We start from the raw sequence: 21,472 nt of genomic DNA, 5'->3' as shown, positions 1-21,472 counted from the left end.
AAAGGCGGGGGAAGGGTGGGGGAGAGTGAGGGAGTGTGGGGGAACGTGAAGGAGGATAGGGGAGGGTGAGGAGGGTGGGTGAGGGTGGGGGAAGGGTGGGGGAGGGTGAGGGAGTGTGGGGGAATGTGAAGGAGGTTGGGGAAGGGTGGGGGAGGGAGTGTGGGGGAGTGTGAAGGAGGGTAGGGGATGGTGAGGAGGGTGGGGGAAGGGTGGGGGAAGGGTAGGGGAGGGTGAGGGAGTGTGGGGGAATGTGAAGGAGGGTGGGGAAGGGTGGGGGAGGGAGTGTGGGGGAGTGTGAAGGAGGGTAGGGGATGGTGAGGAGGGTGGGGGAAGGGTGGGGGAAGGGTAGGGGAGGGTGAGGGAGTGTGGGGGAGTGTGAAGGAGGGTGGGGGAGGGGGAGGGAGTGTGGGGGAGTGTGAAGGAGGGTAGGGGATGGTGAGGAGGGTGGGAAGGGTGGGGGAGGTGGTATGCTCACAGCTGAAGTCACGATCCTAGGCACATTAAAGTTCCTTTAACATGTCGCACAATGTCACTCTGAAACCCAGTGGCAGCAGATAAATCCAAAACCTTATTCTACACTGGAAAAAATATGGCCATGTTAGACAGATATTCTTGTACGTCAGTCCACTGTACGATACCTGGAATGGGTCAGATTCACAGTTAAAATTAATTAGCGGCATTAGAGAGTGACAGACAGCAAGGCCACTGAGATAAACAATCACTTCCATTTGTGTGGCACTATCAACATCATAAAATGTCCCACAGTCCCAGACAGAGGAGATAGTCAGAGAAATGACCAAAAGCTTGGTCAGAGAGATAGGTTTTAAGGAATATCCTAAGGAAGGAGAACAGATTGTATAGACCAGACTTGGATTGTCCTGAATATAGAAGATTCAATAGGGATCTAATTCACTGTGGGCAGCACGGTGGTACAGTGGTGAGCAATGCTGCCTCACAGTGCCAGGGACCCGGGTTCAATTCTGGCCTTGGGTCACTGTCTGTGCAGAGCCTGCACGTTCTCCCTGCGCCTTTGTGGGTTTCCTCTGGGTGCTCTGGTTTCATCCCACAGTCCAAAGATGTGCGGGTTTGGTGGATTGGCCATGCTAAATTGACCATTAGTGTCCCAAGGTGTATAGGTTAGGTGGATTAGTGGGGTAAGTGTGGGGTTACAGGACAGGGGGTGAGCTTGGGTGGAATGCTCTGTCAGAGAGTTAGTGCAGACTGGATGGGCCAAATGGCCTCCTTCTGCACTGTAGGGATTCTATGATAAGTTAAGGTGTGCTTGATGATTTAAGGATTTGATAGACTGGAAATGATCCCCTCTGTGGGGGGGTGATCCCAGAACCAGGGGCAGAAGAACTTGAAATTTGAGCGAGGCCATTTGAGCAAGGGAGAACTTTGCACAAAGTGGAGGGGTGGAAATCTGGAACTTTGTTTCCAGGGGACATGATGGCTTAGTGGTGTCATTATTGGACTATTAATCCAGAAACTCAGCTAATATTCCAGGGACCTGGGTTCGAATCCCACCACAGCAGATTTTTGATTTGATTTATTATTGTCACGTGCATTAACATACAGTGAGAAGTATTATTTCTTGCACGCTATAATTTGCATTCAATAAAAAAAATCTGGAATTAAGAATCCATAGAGGGCTGTGAAACCATTGCCAGTTGTTGGAAAAACCCATCCGGTTCACTAATGTCCTTTAGGGAAGGAAATCTGACTTCCTTAGCTGTCTGGCCTACATGTGACTCCAGATCCATAACAATGTGGTTGAGTCTCAACTGCCCTCCAAGGGCAATTAGGGATGGGCAATAAATGCTGGCCAACCAGCGATGCCCATATGCCACGAATGAATAAAGAAACATTGGCTGGAGCCAGTAGATAGGCTAATAATGGAGATTGGTAGACTCTAGTTGGGAAGGGTATGAAGAATCAAGGTGTGTAAAATAGAGTTTAGATACCAATCAGCCATGATCTAGTTGAATAGCTTGGCATGGACATGGTGTGCTGTAATCATTCTTTGGATAGTCTCGAGGGGCTCAATGGCCTATGGATGGGGCAAGATCAAATTTGCTGCTTGGTTAGCAGGAGATGAAATCCAAACTGCTCATTACTTGTTGGAATTGACATTTATTCACAACGAGCCTTACCTTTTCATTGTATAGTTTGAAGTTACCTAGTCCCAATTTAATTTTTGATGTTTTCCTGCCCCCTTCCCTTCTATAATTTTGCACCCTCCTTGCACAGGGGGCTGTCAGCATGTTTTACCCCATATTCCCCCAATGAAAAATTCACCAGCATTAAGGTTCACTCTTGTGTTCCTTGAATATCTCACGTCATGATCGCGGAATATGATTGTGGATTTGACTCCATGCTGAGTTACAGCACTAGGAAACGTACTCAACTGATTGTGAGCTATCAGACAGTACAGAATTATTGACCATTGAACATTTTAAAGCGACAGTCCAGCACAGTGGTGGCATTCTTGCATTTCCCTAGCGCCTTTCACAACAGTGGGACGTCCCAAAGCACTTCACCACCAATGGAGAACTTTTGGAGTGAAGTTATTGTTTTAATACAGGAAACAGGACAGTTAGTTTGTGCCTGGCGATGACTGAATAATCTTTTGCCTTTTCAGTGATTTATTTTGAATTCTTTAATTCTTTCATGGGATGAGTGTGTCACTAACTTTGTTAGCATTTATTGCCCATCCCTAATTGCCCTTGAACTGAGTGACTTGTTCAGCCATTTCAGAGGGCAGTTAAGAGTCAACCGCATTGCTATGGGTCTAGAATCACATGTAGGCCAAACTCAGTTCTAACTATTCCTATTTATGCCTTCCTCTCAGTGGCAATCTTTGGTCACGTGCTGTAACAATGCATGAAACCCTGGTAATGATCACCACTTTGTTTTTTTTATGCCTCTTTCATTTCCTTTAGCTCCCTGTGGGGCAGGTTTGACAGAAGATGGTAGACCCTTGCCCCCCTGCATAACTGGAGCATGGATCATTCCAGCAATTATGGCCTGTTATCTCTTAGTTGCAAATATTCTGCTGGTGAATCTCCTGATAGCAGTGTTCAAGTGAGTATTCGGACACCATGCATGGATGAGGTATACAAATGAAAAAAGACTAACATTCAGGTGCCAGGAATAAGATTATTCCATGATTAATACAAAGGGATGCTTGTATTTACAGCCTCAACAATCCTTTAGCAATAATTATACAGTTTATTTTCGTCATGCATTTGTGGAAAATCTCCTAATTTTTCCGAGCTCAGATTTCAGGTGTATGAGAAGAATCTGGGGGTGACTGAGGGAGGGACCTCGGTGAAGTAGGGACATTCGAGCTGTTTGACTGTGTTATGAGCGCACCTTCCTTAGTCATCAAATCCTGGGGTTAGACCCGAACCCACAGCTTTTGGCCCAGAGACAGGGTTGTTATCCACTGTGCCAGGGCAAAACGATGGTTCGCACCGCTGCCTGACAGCGCCAGGGATCTGTGTTCGATTCCCGGCTTGTGTCTCTGTCCGTGTGGAGTTGGCATGTTTCCCCCCGTGTTTGGGTGGGTTTCCTCTGGGTGCCCCGGTTTCCTCCCACACTCCAAAAGACGTGCCGGTTAGGTGCATTGGCCGTGCTAAATTATCCCTCAGTGTACCCGAACAGGTGCTGGAGTGTGGCCACTAGAGGATTTTCACAGTGACTTCATTGCAGTGTTAATGTAAGCCTACTTGTGACACTAATAAATAAACTTTAAAGCAAGACTTCCAAAGATTGAAATCAGCCATGGTTTAACTCAGTGGTGGAACAAACTCAATTGTCGATATTCTGATTCTTTCTTCCCTTCAATTTTTATTTAATGTTATTTTTTCGCTGCCCTTTCACACATTTTTATTTGCAACAGTGGGGGCGATTGATTGACTATCAACGCAATCCCAGCCAAACACAATCCCATTTCTCTTGTCCTTTATTTAACAGTTTTCTTTATTGAAACCCTGGTCCCTTTGAGGAAAACTCAGTGAGTTGAAACCGCTGTCCAGGGCATGCTGAATGAAGGAGCACTGATTTTATGTATCACGTCAAAGCTCATTTCTGCTCCCCATCTCTTTCTTTCCTCCGCAGCAACACATTCTTTGAAGTCAAATCGATATCGAACCAGGTGTGGAAGTTTCAAAGGTACCAGCTGATTATGGCCTTCCACGAAAAGCCTGTCCTGCCCCCTCCGCTGATCACCTTCAGTCACATGACCATGGTCTGCCAGCTCATTTGTTGCCGCTGGCGGAAGCAGGAGACCGACCCGGAAGAGAAGGATTATGGACTCAGTAAGTTGCCGGGAGTGGCTTTTCCTTGCAAGGCTGCTGTGTGCTTCTTTATTTAACCAATCCATCTCAACAATAAGTAACCATTTATAAAGACGGTAACTCAGATGTAATACAAAGGTGGATCTAAAACATGCCTTGGAGTGGACAAGCCTCCACCCCTCAGACAAAGAAACGTGGACACTTCAACGTAAGGTCATATCTTTCAAGGAGCTATGAACGTGTACCCCTCCATCTCTTTGCTCTGTAACTCTTCGAGTGAAAAGGCTCCAATCTGGTTTCCAGCCATTCTGGTGGACTCTCACTGCAGTTACAGCTAGGCATGTGCATAGGAGAGAGAGGAGGCTGTGGGGTGACCTGATGGATATAGGTCTTTTAAAATTAGAAAAGGGCTTGATAAGATAAACATTGAGAAGATGTTTCCACTTGAAGAACATTAGAACTAGGAGCAGGAGTAGGCCATCTGGCCCCTCGAGCCTGCTTCGCCATTCAATAAGATCATGGCTGATCTTTTCGTGGACTCAGCTCCACTTACCCGCCCGCTCACCATAACCCTTAATTCCTTTACTGTTCAAAAATATATCTATCCTTGTCTTAAAAACGTTCAATGAGGGAGCCTCAACTGCTCCACTGGGCAGAGAATTCCACAGATTCACAACCCTTTGAAGAAGTTCCTCATCAACTCAGTCCTAAATCTGCTCCCCCTTATTTTGAGGCCATGCCCCCCAGTTCTAGTTTCACCTGGCAGTGGAAACAACCTCTCTCCTTCTCTTATCTGTTCCCTTCATAATTTTGTACATTTCTGTAAGATCTCCCCTCATTCTTCTAAAATGATTAGAACAAAATTAGGGAATAAATCCAGCAGCTAAATCAGTGAGAGAGACTTGTCATGGCCAGTCGTAGAGTCATAGAAGTTTACAGCATGGAAACAGACCCTTCGGCCCAAATTCTCCATGACGCCCTTTTTTTTAAACCCTGAAGCTAGTCCCAATTGCCCGCATTTGGCCCATATCCCTCTATACCCATCTTACCCATGTAACTGTCTAAATGCTTTATAAAAAACAAAATTGTACCCACCTCAACTACTACCTCTGGCAGCTTATTTCAGACACTCACCAACCTCTGACTGAAAAAATTGCCCCTCTGGACCCTTTTGTATCTCTCCCCTTTCACCTTAAATCTATGCCCTCTAGTTTCAGACTCCCCTACCTTTGGGAAAAGATATTGACTATCTACCTTGTCTATGCCCCTTATTATTTCATAGATCTCTATAAAACCACCCCTCAGCCTTCTATGCTCCAGAGAAAACAGTCCCAATCTATCCAGCCTCTCCTTATAACTCAAGTCTCGGTAGCATCCTAGTAAATCTTTTCTGCACTCTTTCTAGTTTAATCATATCCTTTCTATAATAGGGTGACCAGAATTGCACACAGTATTCCAAGTGTGGCCTTACCAATGTCTTGTACAACTTCAATAAGACATCCCAACTCATGTGTTCAATGTTCTGACCGGTGAAACCAAGCATACTGAGTGCCTTCTTCACCACTCTGATCACCTGTGACTCCACCTTCAAGGAGCTATAGACATGTATCCCTAAATCTCTTTGTTCTGTAACTCTCCCCAAGGCCTTACTACTAACTGAGTAAGTCCTGCCCTGGTTCAATCTACCAAAATGCATCAGCTCGTATTTGTTTAAATTAAATTCCATCTGCCATTCGTCAGCACACGGGCCCAATTGATCAAGATCCTGTTGCAATCGGAGATAACTTTCTTCACTGTCCACTACGCCACCAATCTTGGTGTCATCTGCAAACTTTACTAACCTTGCCCCCTATATTCTCATCCAAATCATTAATATATATAACAAATATCAGTGGACTCAGCACTGATACCTGAGGCACACCGCTGGTCACAGGCTCCAGTTTGAAAAACAATTCTCTATTACCACCCTCTGGCTTCTGTCAAGAAGCCAATTTTGTACCCATTTAGATACCTCACCCTGAATCCCATGAGACTTAACCTTATGCAACAACCTACCATGCAGTACTTGGCCAAAGGCCTTGCTAAAGTCCATGTAGACAACATCAACTGCACTGCCCTCATCTACCTTCTTGGTTACCCCTTCAAAAAACTCAATCAAATTTGTGAGAGATGATTTTCCACTCATAAAGCCATACTGACTGTCCCTGATCAGTCCTTGCGTCTCTAAATGTCTGTACATCCTGCCTCTCAGAATACCTTCCAACAACTTACCCACCACAGATTCTGACTCCGAACTGAAATTGCTACTATCTGAGCCACAGAAGAACCATGTTTTTTATATCAATAGCTTGCATTTATATAGCACCTTTAACAAAGTAAAATGCCCCAAAGCATTTCACAAGAGTGTTCTCAAAATGGGTTTTAAACTAAAAGCCACAAGAGGAAAGATATAACCCCCTGTATACACGTTACTGAGGAGTGTCCCCTCTGCAGGCTAAGAACCAGGCTAATCATCTTCAACTCAGCAAATGCGGAGACCATCACTTGGCTTTGAGGATTCATATTCACAAAATAAATGACCCATAGCCAAAGACTTGGACAAAGAGATAGGGTTTAAGGAGCATCTTAAAGGGAGAGAGAGACAGAGAGATCAGAGAAGATTTGGGAAGGAATTCCCAAGAGTTTAGGAACTGGGTAATGGAAAGCCCAACCACCGGTGGTGGAGGTAATTAAAATCGAGGATGCACACAAGGGCAGCATTAGAGGGACGGAGAGACCTTGAAGGCTGGAGAACTTCCGAGATAGGGAAGAGTGATGCTACGCAGGGGCTGGAAAACCAGGACAGTTGTTTAGCAGGAATTCGGTATCAGATAGAAGAGTTGAAGTGAATGGCACAAGTAATATGGGGAATTATGTAAATACATGTAACAGAGAAGAATGGAATGCAATGCTGCTGGTGTGAGATGAAGAGGGCTGAAACCTGTTTCTATGCAGTAAAATCCTGCGACATTCCAGGACTAGTAATGCAGTTTTGGGGCTTGGACCTTCAGTCCTAGTCCCATTGCATATTTCAAGATGCTCCTCAAACAAACAAGGATTTTGAACATTCACCAATAGGATATCATAGAATCCCTACCGTGCAGAAGGAGGCCATTCGACCCATCAAGTCTGCACCAATAACAATCCCACCCAGGCTCTATCCTTGTAACGCTATGTAATCCCCCTGACACAAAGAGGCAACTCCAGACTTGTTCCCCATAACCCCAAGTATTTACCCCGCAAATGCCCCTATCCTACACATCTTGGAACATTAAGGAGCAATTTAGCATTCCCAATCCACCTAACCTGCACATCTTTGGACTGTGGGACGAAACCGGAGCACACGGAGGAAACCCACACAGACACTGGGAGAACGTGCAGTCTCTGCACAGACAGTCACCCGAAGCCAGGCGGCAAAGTTAACCGCTGTGCCACTGTGCCACCCCAGACTAGGTTAAAAAATGTTGGCAACCAAACTAGTATATTTAAATTAGTCTGTATATAGTACTGTCGGTAAGACCTGACCCCAGGAGGGAGATGATGGTGTAAATTAGCCCGTCAATGAGGTAATGTATAAGTGACTGTGATTTACTTTACACATGTGGGGCAGGATTTTCCGGCCAAGGTCATCCCAGAACTGGAAAATCCTGGCTGAGGTCAATGGACCTTTCTATGTTCCGCCCCTCGCCTGCTATGATTCCTGTGGCGGGCGAGACAGGGAAAATATACCCGTGATTTGAATTACGTAATAATCCTTTTACGCACTTCATTGAGAAAAAAATCCTGCCTTTATTGGAAGACTTTGCAGTAATGACTGTAGTTTATAGTAACTCTGTTTAAAATAGAGTCTGTTGTTGATTAGGTGGGTGCTGTTTGCTTTGACACAGTGTTTAAATAGACTGATTTTGCTGTTAAATGGGTTGTTTGCTGTGAGTTCTGTCCTTAGTACTGAACAGCTGCCAGTTCATTGTGTGATGCTATGGTCTTATTAGGCACTTGGTTTAACTTAAACTTGTATTAAACTGTGTTACATTTTGATGAGTGTAGGTCCATTCATTCCTTTGAATGGGACAGCACTGATATGGGTTTTAAAAATGGTTTTCTTTTATTGAACAGAGCTTAAAAAAACAATTAACACGACAGAAGTGAGAAGTGAGTGGATTTGGAGACTGGTTTCATAGTCAGACCCCGTACAAAATGAAAATATATTTCAATCCTCATCTCATTATCGGATGAGTCCCTCACACGCTGCCTCTGTTTAGGAAAACAAGTCTTGCAGCTGCTGTTATCAACAACTTATTTCGCCTCCATTGTGTACCCTTTAGGAATGCAGTCAATTGCTAGCTAACCCAGCGTGCCTTCTGAGTTTTAAAATGTAGTCAAGCTGGCTGTGTTAGTTAACCCCTGCAGTCTAACATTTCAATGTAATTGCATAGGCAGAAATAACTTAAAATGAAGTCTTTGCAAACAGAGCTAAGATACATAGGATCCCTCAATGAGTGCTTATATTTTTTGCAATGAAATCTTTCCCTATCTTCTTTGATTAGAGCTCTTCATTACTGAAGATGAACTGAAGAAGCTGCATGACTTTGAGGAGCAGTGCATCGAGGAGTATTTTCGAGAGAAGGACGATATGTTCAACTCTTCAAATGATGAAAGAATCCGAGTCACTGCTGAGCGGTGAGTTATCACCATTTTCACCTTGTGTTTTTTTAAAAACATAATCTTCTGTTCAGACTTGGTGATGTTTCAAGAATCACAGAATCCCACAGTGCAGAAGAGGCCCCTTCAGCCCATCGAGTCTGCACCGATAAATGTGAGTTCTCTCACCTATTCCCACTTGCCAGCACTTGGTCCATCACCAAGGCTGTGCTTGGAGTCTTTATGCAGCATGTCCAGGCTGGGGAGGGGGTCAACCCAAACTCTTCATTCTGAACCTGTCCCAATTCTGATGGAATTCCTGTTCCTGCCATTGCTTCTATTCCTGATCTTGGATGTTTCGAGAGTAGCCTAGTGCTTCACATCGTTAGTGTACACTTAAACTGGACCAGATGTTGGGCAACACGACAGCTCAGTGACTATCACTGTTTGCTGTGCAGATACATGGATTTGGGCCGGTGTCTGTGGGAGTTTGCGCATTCTCCCCATGCTTGCGTGGGTTTTCTCCGGGTGCTCTGGTTTCCTCCCACACCCAAAGATGTGCTCTTGGGCTGATTGGTATCACAAATTGTCCCTAAATTAGTCTTCCCTCAATCTGGTTTCCAATGTGGAGTGCCATGGGCATAGATGGGGGTCGTGGATGGAGAGGGGACTCGCGGTGTTGGGGGTGATGGCGTGCGCTTGTTGGACCAGGGGGTCTGTTTCCCGTGTAGTGTTGTTCTTTGTTCTTTCATCTTATTCCTGTTACTCCAGTAGTCCCACTCCCCTATCCCCCCAACAGCCCTTCCCCGCAGCCCATCAACTTTTCTCCCCCTTCAAGTATTTCTCTAATCCCTCCTTGAAAGCTACGCCTCAATCTGCTTCCACTGCCCTTTCTGGCAGTGCGTTCCAGATCACAACAACTCACTGGTTATTTTGCCAATTACCCAGCCTTCAATTCAGGGTCATGTGTATTTGCTTTGCAGCAACACTGCTGATTTGAAATGTTTCTAACAAGGATTGGGTAAAGGATTTATGACAGGAATTCGTTCCTGGGCAATGGGACATGTTGCTGAAGCTTGTTCTCTGCCACTCATCAGAACAAACACAAGAATACCAAATTTCAAACAATCACAGCACCTTACATCACAGGAGAAAAGGCTGCTGATTGGTTGACAAGTCGACTCTGATTGGCCATGGCATGACTGTGGAGAAAGAAGTAGGAGACTACTTTACCTCAAGCTCCTGGGTAATTCAAAAAAGCCTCAAGGCTTGGGCATAGAATAGAATCCCTATAGTACAGTAGGAGGCCATTCAGCCCATCGAGCCTGCACCGACAGCAATCCCACCCAGGCCCCATCCCTGTAACCCCACACTTTTACCCTGCTAATCCCCCTGATATAAAGGGTCAATTTATCATGGCCAATCAACCTAACCTGCACATCTTTGGACTATGTGAGGAAACCAGAGTGCCCAGAGAAAACCCACGCAGACACAGGGAGGATGTGCAAACTCCACACAAACAGTGACCCGAGGCCAGAATTGAACCCAGGTCCCTGGCGTTGTGAGGCAGCAGTGTTAACCACTGTGCTGCCCCTAACATATTCTTTTTGTTTGTAGAGAACTGGTTCTTACAATATAAATTGTTGTGATCATTGAAAATTTGCATTCTTGTATTTGTCCTGATGAGTGCAAGATGAAAAGTTTTAGCAACATGTCTCTTTTTTCTCTGTAATATGGAAAGACGTTCAGTTTCTGCTCCCTTTTTCTTTTGAACAGAGTTGATAACATGTCAATGAGGCTTGAGGAAGTGAACGAGAGGGAACATTTCATGAAGGCTTCCCTTCAGACCATGGACGTCAGGTTGGCGCAGCTGGAGGAGGTGACGGGACGCATGGCATCCGCCTTGGAAAAGCTGGCGGGCATGGACAAGGGAGAGGCGGGCAAGGCCAGGTCCAGGACCTCCTCGGACTGCACGGACACAGCTTACATCCTGAGACAGAGCAGCTTCAACAGCCAAGAGGGGAACAGCTACAAACTCCCAGAGTGTGGGGAGCAGGTGGCGGAGGAGTCCATCTCTCCCACCTCGCCCACCATTACACCACGGATGAGAAGCCATTCCTTCTATGCAGTGAGCCCGAAGCAGCGGGTAGGAGCAGAACGGACTGAGTTTACCTTCAAGGAGAGGTCGCTGAGCTTGCAGAGAACAAGTAGCTCACAAATGATGGCTGTGGCAAAGGAACTAAAACCTGGGCCACCTCCTGCCCCTGCCCCTGCCCCGCCTGATGAGAAGAGACCATCCTCTTGTGTTGATATTTATGTCTCGGCGATGGAGAAGGAGGAAGAGGAGGCAGCTGAGAGCACCCTGAAGGTTCCTGCCAGCGCTGGCCCATCTGAACTGATGGTGGTGATGCTGGGCAGCCAAGGGGCACCTCTGGCTCCTGCCCAGTGGCCAGAGGGGAACGGGACGTACGAGGAGATGTTCAGCTCGGACGGGCTGCTGACAGCCCCTGAAACCTCCGGCCCAGAGACTTTGCAGACAGCTGAGTGTCTTCAGCAGTGGGACAGTGACCCTCCAATGTACCACACCTTGGAGCGCTCCAAAAGCAGCCGCTTTCTGCCCACCTCCAGCTTTTACACGGAGTGTCCAATGGTCAAGTCGCACAGTTTTGTCTTCCCCTCCCGGGGTTACTACGGCTGCCTGGGGGTCCCGGTGAAATCGGCCGAGTACACCAGCATCACTGACTGTATCGACACCCGCTGCGTCTCCGCTCCCCCGCTCAACATCGAGCACTCGCCCCTGTCCAGCGGCTCGCACGGCGAGCACTCGAGCGGCCTGGACGAGGTCTCCAGCTCCCACCCGGAGAGGGAGGCCGAGCTCAGCCACCCCAGCTCGGACAATGATGAGAACGAGGGCGAGAGCCAGCTGGACAAGGGGCCGGAGGCGGTCAGCATCCTGCTGGGGGGCCCCAACCACACGTCCCCTCTCTCCCGACTGGAGAGGGCCAACAGCTACACCGCCTCCGAGTCTAATGCCCTGGGCTCGCACGCCAGGAAGAGCTGCTCCATTAGCGATAGACTGGACCGACAGCGGAACTCTCCGGCCTTCCAATCCCCCTTCCAGCGGGGTCGCTCATCCAAGCCAGAGGGCATCTCCGAGGGCATCTCCCTGAAAACTCTGGCAAGAACAACGGCTTTTAAAAGTTTTGACAGCAGCAAACACAGCTTCACATAATACCACTGCCTCCTCCATTCCTTGCCGTGGAACAAAACTTGTGCTTGTTTATTTATTTGTGTGTGATTTATTGGCACCCAACTGGTGTCGCAGCTGTAATTTTTGTCTAGCCACCGTCTTTAAAACACTACCCAAGAGTCTGTATTGCCTTGGCACAGTTTACTTCCTTATTCCCACATTAAAGGGTCCACGTCATCATCTGGCTGCAGTACCGTGTTTGTACATCCAATGGTCCCAGGTGATGGCAGGGTGCCAGTTCCTGAGGCCTGCCCAGTTCATTACCATCCAGTCGAAACGCTTCCCGCTAGCAAGCCCTGATGGTCATCTCTTTCTCTTTGAAGTCCCTCGGGGTTAAGGGTGGCTTGAGAGTCCACCCCCACCGTCTGCAGACTCTGCCACAAGTGGGGGCAGTTGGTGCTGGAAGGGTTGGCCAGGCGTGGGGGCTTTGGAGGTTCCTGCCCTCCCTCCGCTGCCTCTGCACCTCTTCCGACAAAGTCTCTCCACGTGTTCCTTACTTCCTCAAGTGGACTGTCTCTATTTCAGTCAGTCGCACGCCCACGAGTTGGCAGTTTAAGCGATGCTTTGAGGACATCCCTTAGGCATTCTCGCAGTCCTCCTGGGAGCCGTGATCGAGTTCAGAATTGAGGAATCGCTTTGGGAGTCTTGAGCCAGGCGTACAAACGCTGTGTTCTGCCCAATGCAGCTGTTGTTGAACAATAAGCTCCTTGACACTGGGCAAGTTGGCAAGCTAACATGCCAAAGCCCTTACCATCTTGCAGATCGCTGAGATTGTGCCATCAACAGTGGCAAAAAGTAGAAATATAGATCATTTGAGAAATAGTGTGAGAATCACTGAATTATAAAGCACAAGAGGAGGCCATTTGGCCCATTGGGCCTGTGCTGGCTTTTTGAAAGAGTGCTCCAAGTACTCCCACTCTCCTTTTTGTTGCCCTGTGATCCTGCAATTTTTTAATTCTTCTCCAGGGTTATCCAGTTCCCCTTTTCCAGTTACTATGCACTCTGCTTCCAACCTTGCAGGCAGCGCCATCCAACCACTCAACAAAGAAATATTCTTTATGTGCTTCTCTGGTTCTTTACGATGACCTGAACCTTGCTGACCTTTCAGTCACTGGGGCAATTTTTTTCCCTCTTTATTCCATTGAAATCCTCCATTAATATGAACCTCCCCGTAACCATCTCCACTCTCAGAAGGACAACCTCAGCTTCTCAAGTCTTTAAAAAAATGATATCTGTGAGATCAAATGAAAGCTGAGACAGGTGGATTTTTTAAGATAAAAGCGGATGCTGGAATCTGAAACAAAAACAGACAACGCTGGAAAATCCCAGCAGGTCTGACAGCACCTTGGAGGGAGAATAGAGCCAACTTTTCGAATCAGAATTTTGTTGAGTGAAGGAGGCAAGGTGTGAGGGTGGTATTAAGATACAGATCTGCCAAAGTCAAGTCAAATGGGATGTTAGAACAGTCCGAGGGACTGAATGGCCTCCTCCTGCACATATGATCCTACGATCCCACTTCTGAATCAAAGCAAATTATTGTGGATGATGGAATCTGAAACCAAAAGAAAAAATGCTGGAAAATCTCAGCAGGTCTGGCAGCTCTTTTCTCTCCTTGCAGATGCTGCCAGACCTGCTGAGAGATTCCACTTCTGAAATAGGTATTGAGAAAACCAGGATAAACATTGTGACAATGAGCTTCGCACGTTGCACAATAAGCTTTGACACTGCGCTGGCCAATCCTTCTTAAGGGTTCACCATAAGCAGACATTAGAAAGGGAGATACTCCAAGCCTGAACTCCAGATGACGTGGCCCCCTTAATTCATATTTTCAAGAATTGAATGAAAGAATAGTCAGTAAACATGATCACAATGCAGTAAGATTAACAGCACAAAGGGAGAAATAATTTTGATACCAAGCACTGGTGAATTTTGTCTTAACTGCTGTTTGTTAATATTTGATAGCCTTTTAAGGAAGGATTGTACAGTATTTTTTAAAAAATAATTTGCAAGTATCTGTAGTTTTGTGATTCCGAGTCCAATTCTTCATCAAGTGAGTAATGTTTATATTGTTGCTGAAGATCTATTTGCTAGCTCTTATTTCTAAAGCATGTGTGCTATCACAATAAGGATGTAAATAATGATGTCAATCCCTTGGTCCAGACTTAGGTTAAACACTCTAGCATTGCATGTGTTTAAAAAGAGGCCAAGTTTCACCAAAATGTACCAGGCAAATTGGCTGAAAGTCAGTGGTCGCCGTGGACAAGTATGAAATGCAAAATGGGTGGTAGCCAAAGCAACAGGCCTTGGTTCTTTTGGACATTTGTGTCCAAGTTAGTTGGATGTTGAGTCCATGATCCTTGCAAAGTAAAGTTACCAGCTAACAAGCACACTGGTTTTCAAAAAGCCAGCCTCTGAGTTTCATGGAGTTATACAGAACAGAAGGAAGCCATTCAGCCTATCATTCACGTGTGCTGGCTCTTTTAAAGCACTACCTAACCCCCTGCTCTTTTCTCTGTAACGCTGCGAATGGCTCCCCTTCGACTTTAATCCAATTCCCTTTTTGAAAGTTCCTGTTGAATCTGCTTCCGCTGCCTCTTTCAGGCAATGCCTTCCAGATCGCAACATCTCGTTGAGTGAAAGAATACTCCCCTGCCCCCTTGGTTAAAAAACCAATTATTATAAACCTGTGTCCTCTCCTTACTGACTGTCCCGCCACTCATCCTGACGGACAGATTGCAAACAGGTCAAGACATGTACAGGTATCACCCAGTCTTGCGAACAAGGGAGTGGAGTAAATTATCTCAATTTACAGCACCCCGTCTTTTACACAGACAGTTACTTGAGCCACTGGCGGAACGTGATACAGGTCAATAAATAAAAGCAAATTACTGCGGATGCTGGAATCTGAAATCAAAAGAGAAAATGCTGGAAAATCTCAGCAGATCCGGCAGCATCTGTAAGGAGAGAAAAGAGCTGATGTTTCGAGTCCAGATGACCCTTTGTCAAAGCTACACACGTCAATTCCTTTCCAATGTTAACTAAAAAGGTTAGGGTTTCGCTTCTCTCTCCTGCAAGTCATGTGCAGAAAGTGGATTCAAAAGTTTGAGAAAAGCTTGCCCAAGCCAGCATGCTATCCCCACTGCCAGAGAGAGCCCTGCCAGTGACCATGGGTTTGACAGCTGGTCTTGAGTTGCACATTCACTCTGTCGGGCGAGATTTTATGGCCTCGCTTGCCCAGAAAGCGTAAAATCCCACTCAAGGTCAACAGACTTTTCCATGTTCTGCCCCTAGCCTGCTCCAATTCCCATGGTAAGTGGGGCGGTAAAATTCCACCACTATCTGAAGATCATTTAGCAATCCTTACGCAGGTGGGATAGATACAAGAGAAAGTTGCTACTTTTTCCGTGGGACCCCATCAGAATCACCTGCTGACCGTACACCTTACCTATCCACGCACACACGAGGTAAAGGGGGGTGGTTTTGAATTGTCTGCCATCCATCCCTATGAGGTGGCTGAACAGAGCGAAAAGTCTATCTTGTAATTAACCTACTCAACAAGCTTTGGAGCTAGGTTATACAGCAACACTGTCAGCCCACTTTGATTCCTGCCTATTTATGATTATTCAGGAACTTTGCTTAAAACTGAAACTCAAACTGATAGAAACAATATGTTTGGAGCATGGAACTCCTTCCTTGTTCAAAATGTCACTGGATTAAAGATTGGCAATGAAGCTGTTAAAATTTACATCACCAAATCAACAGTTCCTCATGTTCAATCAGGTGTCTTAGATATCATAGGATTTCCACAATACAGAAAGAGGCCATTCAGCCCACCAAGTCTGCATCAATTCTCTGACAGTGCATCTTACCCAGGCTCCTTCCCTGCCCTAACCCTGTAACCCCATACATTTCCCAAGGCTCATCCATCTAACCTTTGGACACTAAGGGGCAATTTAGCATGGCCAGTCCACCTAACCTGCACATCTTTGGATACTAAGGGGAAATTTAGCGTGGCTAATCCAGCTATTCTGCACATCTTTCGGACTGTGGGAGGAAACCAGAGCACCCGGAAAAAACCCATGCAGACACAGGGAGAATGTGCAAACTCCACAATCACTATAAGCCAGAATTGAATCCCTGCTCCTGGAGATGTGAGGTAGCAGTGCTAACCACATAGCAACTGTACCAAGTAGAATTGTTAAGGTTTGACTATAATCCCCACTCGTGCAGTCACTTAATACAGAAATGTTTACACAGTGTTCTCTTACTGATAGCAAATATGTTAATCGAAGAGTATAAAGATGTTGTCTTCTTGAAGTGCAATACTTACGTACTGCAATGCCAAAACCCACAGGTGTAAGTGGTCATTTTGGTACAACAGTACAAACACAATGGGTACTTTTGCCCAATTGAATGGGTCGATCCTTTATTTGTCGCTAAATTTCCCCCCTAGACTTTGCCGACATCAGGTATTTTGGACATTCCCACAGCACAGTGTAACAGCGAAAGGTCTAGTTTGTCCATTTCAAGAGCAGTAGATCCTTGAGTGCTGTTAGCCTTGGGACATCATTGAGAATAACGTTAATGTAATACAGCAAAGTTTGAAAGTGGCTTCTGATCACAGGGCGGGGGAGGAGGGGAGGGCTGAACTGTTCTAAATGTGTGTCCTGGTGGTATGATGCAGCTTAAAAACATGTGTGTGAGACACAGGCATGAACATTACATCGTATTTCCCCCTTGTTCACCACCAACGAAATGGTCACTTCACTGAGAAAATCTCTCCTTCTGTGCAGCCAACTGATTGTAATCTCTGTGGGGCAAACCCAATCTGGTTTTTCCTCCACAGTTTATACTTTAAAGCAATGCTATGTTGTATTATCGCACTAGATAATATCAATGCAAATTAAAGGGAAAGATTTTGCATCCAATATGTTGTCTCTAACTTGTCTTTTTGTGGTGCCTTTGACATTGTTTGTTGTTTTAGAATTCCTTGATAAAGTAGAGATGGAATTTGGATGGAATCAGAAACTTGCACTCACTGTGCAGTGGTTAGGTTACATTTCAAGTTTCCACTAAAATCTATTTGGCTTTTCTGACAATGCCAAAATCTTCCATGGACCATAGACTTGGATCACAATAAAACAAATGCAAAAAAAAACACTTTAAGAAATATTATCACCATTGCGTTCTATTCCTTGATGTGGTTAAAAATGGGAGCTTGCCGGAGTTTTATTAATACAGCTGAATGTGGGTTTTTTTAAATAGCAAAACTAAACATTTTTAATCAGGGTGTCTGTCCCCCCCAGCCGCGAGTAACCCAATTTAAAATCACTGAGTGTAACTTCACAAAATTATACTGAACTATTTCATAGTTTAATCGGTGCACATTAGTTTCTTAATCATAGAATCGCCACAGTGCAGAAGAAAACCCCTACCCACATGATGGTGGCACAGGGGTTAGTACTGCTGCCTCACAGTGCCAGGGACCAGGGTTCAATTCCAGCCTTGGGTCACTGTCTGTGTGAAGTCTGCACATTCTTCCCGTGTCTGCGTGGGTTTCCTCTGGGTGCTCCGGTTTCCTCCCACAATCTGAAAGACGTGCTGGTTAGGTGCATTGGCCGTGCTAACTTCTCCCTCGGTGTCCCCGAACAGGCACCAGAGTGTGTTGACTGGGAGATTTTCACAGTAATTTCATTGCAGTGATAATGTAAGCCTACTTTTGACACTAATAAATAAACATTTAAACTTTAAAACCCTAAATCCAGTTTACCTACATGACTTGGGATGCTAAGTGGCAATTTAGCAAGGCTAATCTCCTAATTTCACATCTTTGGACACTAAGGGGCAATTTAACAAGGCCAATTCACCTAACCTGAACATCTCTGGACTGTGAGAGGAACCTGGAGCACTCAGAGGAAACCCATACAGACACAGGGAGAACGTGCAAACTCTGCACAGACAATGACCCAAGCCAGGAATTGAACCCGGGTCCCTGGCGCTGTGAGGCAGCATTGCTAACCACTGTGCCACCCTGATACATGAAATATTTTTGCTTTGAAAGGATTTTTAAATTGTGCTTCCTGATGCCTGGAAGGAACAGACAGCATTGAGGAGAATGTTCTGGAACCAATGGATTCAATGGAATTTTCCAAAGAGGATGTGGCTGGTTTTGTGGTTTTTAAAAATGTATTCTTCCATGGGATGTGGGTGTCGCCGGCAAGACCGGCATTTGTTGCCCATTCCTGACTGTGTGGGGCCTGATCGGGGAAATGGGATCTTGAATCAGTGGAAAAGAACAGGGAAAAGACGCACTGAAGTGGTTCTATCACAGCTCACCATTTAAAACTCCTCATCTGTTTGCGCTGATTTGACCAACTACACTGAGATCCGAGGGTGGGAGGAAATTAGTGGAAACCCACAAATTCAACTGGCATTATAAAAATTGCGCAATGATTTTTATGGTCAATTATTCCACTTACAATGGAGTTACTAAAGCTCTCTGCCGCTGGGTAACAATCTCAGACTATACAGCACACCAGCCTCGATCAAGAGATGTCCTTATTGAATTGTATTCAGTTAAACATGTCAGTTCAGATTTGATTATCGTAAGTGTGATAGGTCCTCAGAGGCAGAAGTCCCTTCACCAGAATTCCTTTATTTACAAGGTCCAACGACACTGTACAGAGTGCTCTCAGCATGCAGCCTCTGCCCAGAGTGCCAGAGGAACAGACACTCCTGTTTAAATACAGAGCATGGGGCTCCCTAACTGGACCATCAATATGGCCCTTAATCAGGGAGCTCATATTCAAGCAGGCCAACATCAATTGCCTGATTAAAATTGTTACAATAACCAAACACAACGTGAGAAGGAATCCATTGCATCAACCCATTGGGCAAGAGGGAGATAGTGACCTAATGGTAATGCCATTATTGGACCTGAAACCAGGGTTACAGGCTAATACTTTACTTTGTTTATTTATTAGTGTCACAAACAGGAGAATCAAGCTTGTTCCACCACTGAGTTAAACCATGGCTGATTCGAATCTTTGGAGGTCTTGTTCTAAAGTTTATTTATTAGCATCACAAGCAGGCTGACATTAAAACGGCAGTGAAGTTACTGTGAAAATCCATAGTCGCCACACTCCGGCACCTGTTCAGATACACTGAGAAAGAATTTAGCATGGACAATGCACCTAACCAGCACGTCTTTCAGACTGTGGGAGGAAACCAGAGCACCCGGAGGAAACCCAAGTGGACACAGGGCGAACATGCAGACTCTACATACACAGTGACCCAAGCTGGGAATCAAACCCAGGTCCCTGATGCTGTGAGCAGCAGTGCTAACCACTGTGCTGCCATTTGGGGTCACTGGTTCAAATCCCACCACAGTTGCTAGTGGAATTTAAATTCAATTAATAAGATTGGGAATATAAATCTTAAATCTATTGTCAAATGTAAAAACTCATCTCATTCACTCATGCTCCTCCCTCTTTGGGGTATTAGTGAATCAGAAATCTACCACTTTTACCTGGCCTGGTCTACATGCAATTACTGTTGCATAGCAATGTGTTTGGCATTGAACCACTGTGTTCAAGGCAAATGGGCATCAAATGCTGGCCTTGCTGGTGATGTCCATATCCAATGAAAGGATCATTTTTTTCACAGAGTGTAAGTGACCAGGATTTAATTTCAATCAATCTTTCTCTGTCCCACATCTTTAAAATACAATAACCAGTGTGTGGTTGTATGTGTGTGTATGCCTGTATATGTCAATATGCTTATGCAAGTATGTGTGATGTAGGGGCTTATGAAGGGTATTCCACAGCTTAGAGCTTAGGCCGCTGAAGGCATTGTTGTAGGCTTTGATGTTCAGCCTTTTAATTGATCACAACTTTGTTCCCTTTAAGTAACCAGACCAAGTCACAGAGTTCTCTTAAATAGCTGTCTTTAGTTCAAGTTATAGTGAGGGTCCTGAAAAGTTACAGGTCACAGTCTATAACTAGCCAGAGTACAGAATTCAGGAATATACACACAGGTATAGTTCCAAATTCAATTACAAGTAATTAACATATACCAATCAAGGTATAGAAATTACCTCTATCTATTAACAGCTATTGATTAAAGTTACATCATGTGTAAGATGTAGATAAGAAAAACAATCACAATCATTGCTTAGTTATAATATCCAATCAGCATGAAGATTAAATCATGTTAGCTGACCTAATTCATTATTGTTACAAGTTATCAGTGATGTTTTTGTCTGTGTTTGTGGATATCACTCCTTCCTTACATCTCCAGATATCTGATTTAATGAATTCTTTCAGCCTAGAGGCCTTCACGCTTATAAAGTGTTGACTTTTATGAAAGCCTTGACTTTTTTCTCATAGGAGTTTATGTGGTTTTTAAATGTGTGTGATTATTAACCCAAGTATTCCAAATTTCAACATGTATCATGTAACATGTAATATGTATCATGTTTTATTTAGTCTAAAAATACCAAATTCTTTAAGTGATTATTATGTAAATACAATTGTATGTGCTCCTCCTATTCTGCCCTCCTGAGTATCCTGCATTTTCAATCACTCCACCATTGGCGTCCATGCCTTCAGCTGCCTGGGCCCAAAGCTCTGTAATTTCCTCCCTAAACCTCTCCACCTTCCTCTCTTGTCTTTTTAAGAAGAAACCTAACTCTTTGACTAAGCCTTTGATCAAATATTTCCATAGTGTGACATTAGAGCACCTTTAAGAGATCTTTTTATTAAATCATGATTTCACAGCCTTAGTTGATGTCATTGCTGCCGAGCTATAAATGAGGAGTTATTTTATTGCTCCTTCAGTGGTTTAATGGGGGTGAGGGGGCACTGGTTTATTTTTACTCTGGGTTGTTTTATGACCCTGCATTGTTCGGAGGAAGGTCATGGGTTCTGGTCAGTCTTTTTCCCTTGCTGTTTTTGGCCGGCAGCAGTGTTTAGTTTAGAAGGGAGTGGACATCAGACTGATAGCAAGCTCTGTCTCTCTCCCTGCATTTTTGGAAGTTCTGCTGGTTAGCTGAAAGCAAGGTTTCTTGCCCTCCTGCAGTAGAGAATCTGCTGTTGGTGGCTTGAACAGAATCTCTCTCTGTAGTGTTCTGGGAGGCTGTTCTGACTTCAAATAGTTCTGCCTGTATCAAGAGGACTGCAAGAACTTACAACACTGAGAGTTTTCAGTTCTCCAACCAAAGAACCCAATTCTAGTCTCACGG

The 21,472-nt window shown here is 45.1% G+C and overlaps 1 protein-coding gene across 8 annotated transcripts in view; it reads left to right on the top strand.

Annotated features, from left to right (window-relative positions):
• Positions 1–17,147, top strand: part of trpm3 (transient receptor potential cation channel, subfamily M, member 3) — a 262,662-nt gene extending 245,515 nt beyond the window's left edge. For all 8 annotated transcript variants that reach the window (XM_080188382.1, XM_080188380.1, XM_080188381.1 and 5 more), the window contains 4 exons: positions 2,943–3,084; positions 4,123–4,322; positions 8,888–9,020; positions 10,758–17,147. In XM_080188382.1, coding sequence (XP_080044508.1) covers positions 2,943–3,084; positions 4,123–4,322; positions 8,888–9,020; positions 10,758–12,213 — 1,931 coding nt within the window. In that variant the 3' untranslated portion in view covers positions 12,214–17,147. The remainder of the gene's footprint in view (positions 1–2,942; positions 3,085–4,122; positions 4,323–8,887; positions 9,021–10,757) is intronic.
• The last annotated feature ends 4,325 nt before the right edge of the window (positions 17,148–21,472 follow it).

This window comes from Carcharhinus amblyrhynchos, chromosome 5 (genome assembly GCF_965287045.1).
Source record: "Carcharhinus amblyrhynchos chromosome 5, sCarAmb.v2.hapA, whole genome shotgun sequence".
Classification (NCBI taxonomy): domain Eukaryota; kingdom Metazoa; phylum Chordata; class Chondrichthyes; order Carcharhiniformes; family Carcharhinidae; genus Carcharhinus; species Carcharhinus amblyrhynchos.
This window is presented reverse-complemented; position numbering and strand designations above follow the sequence as displayed.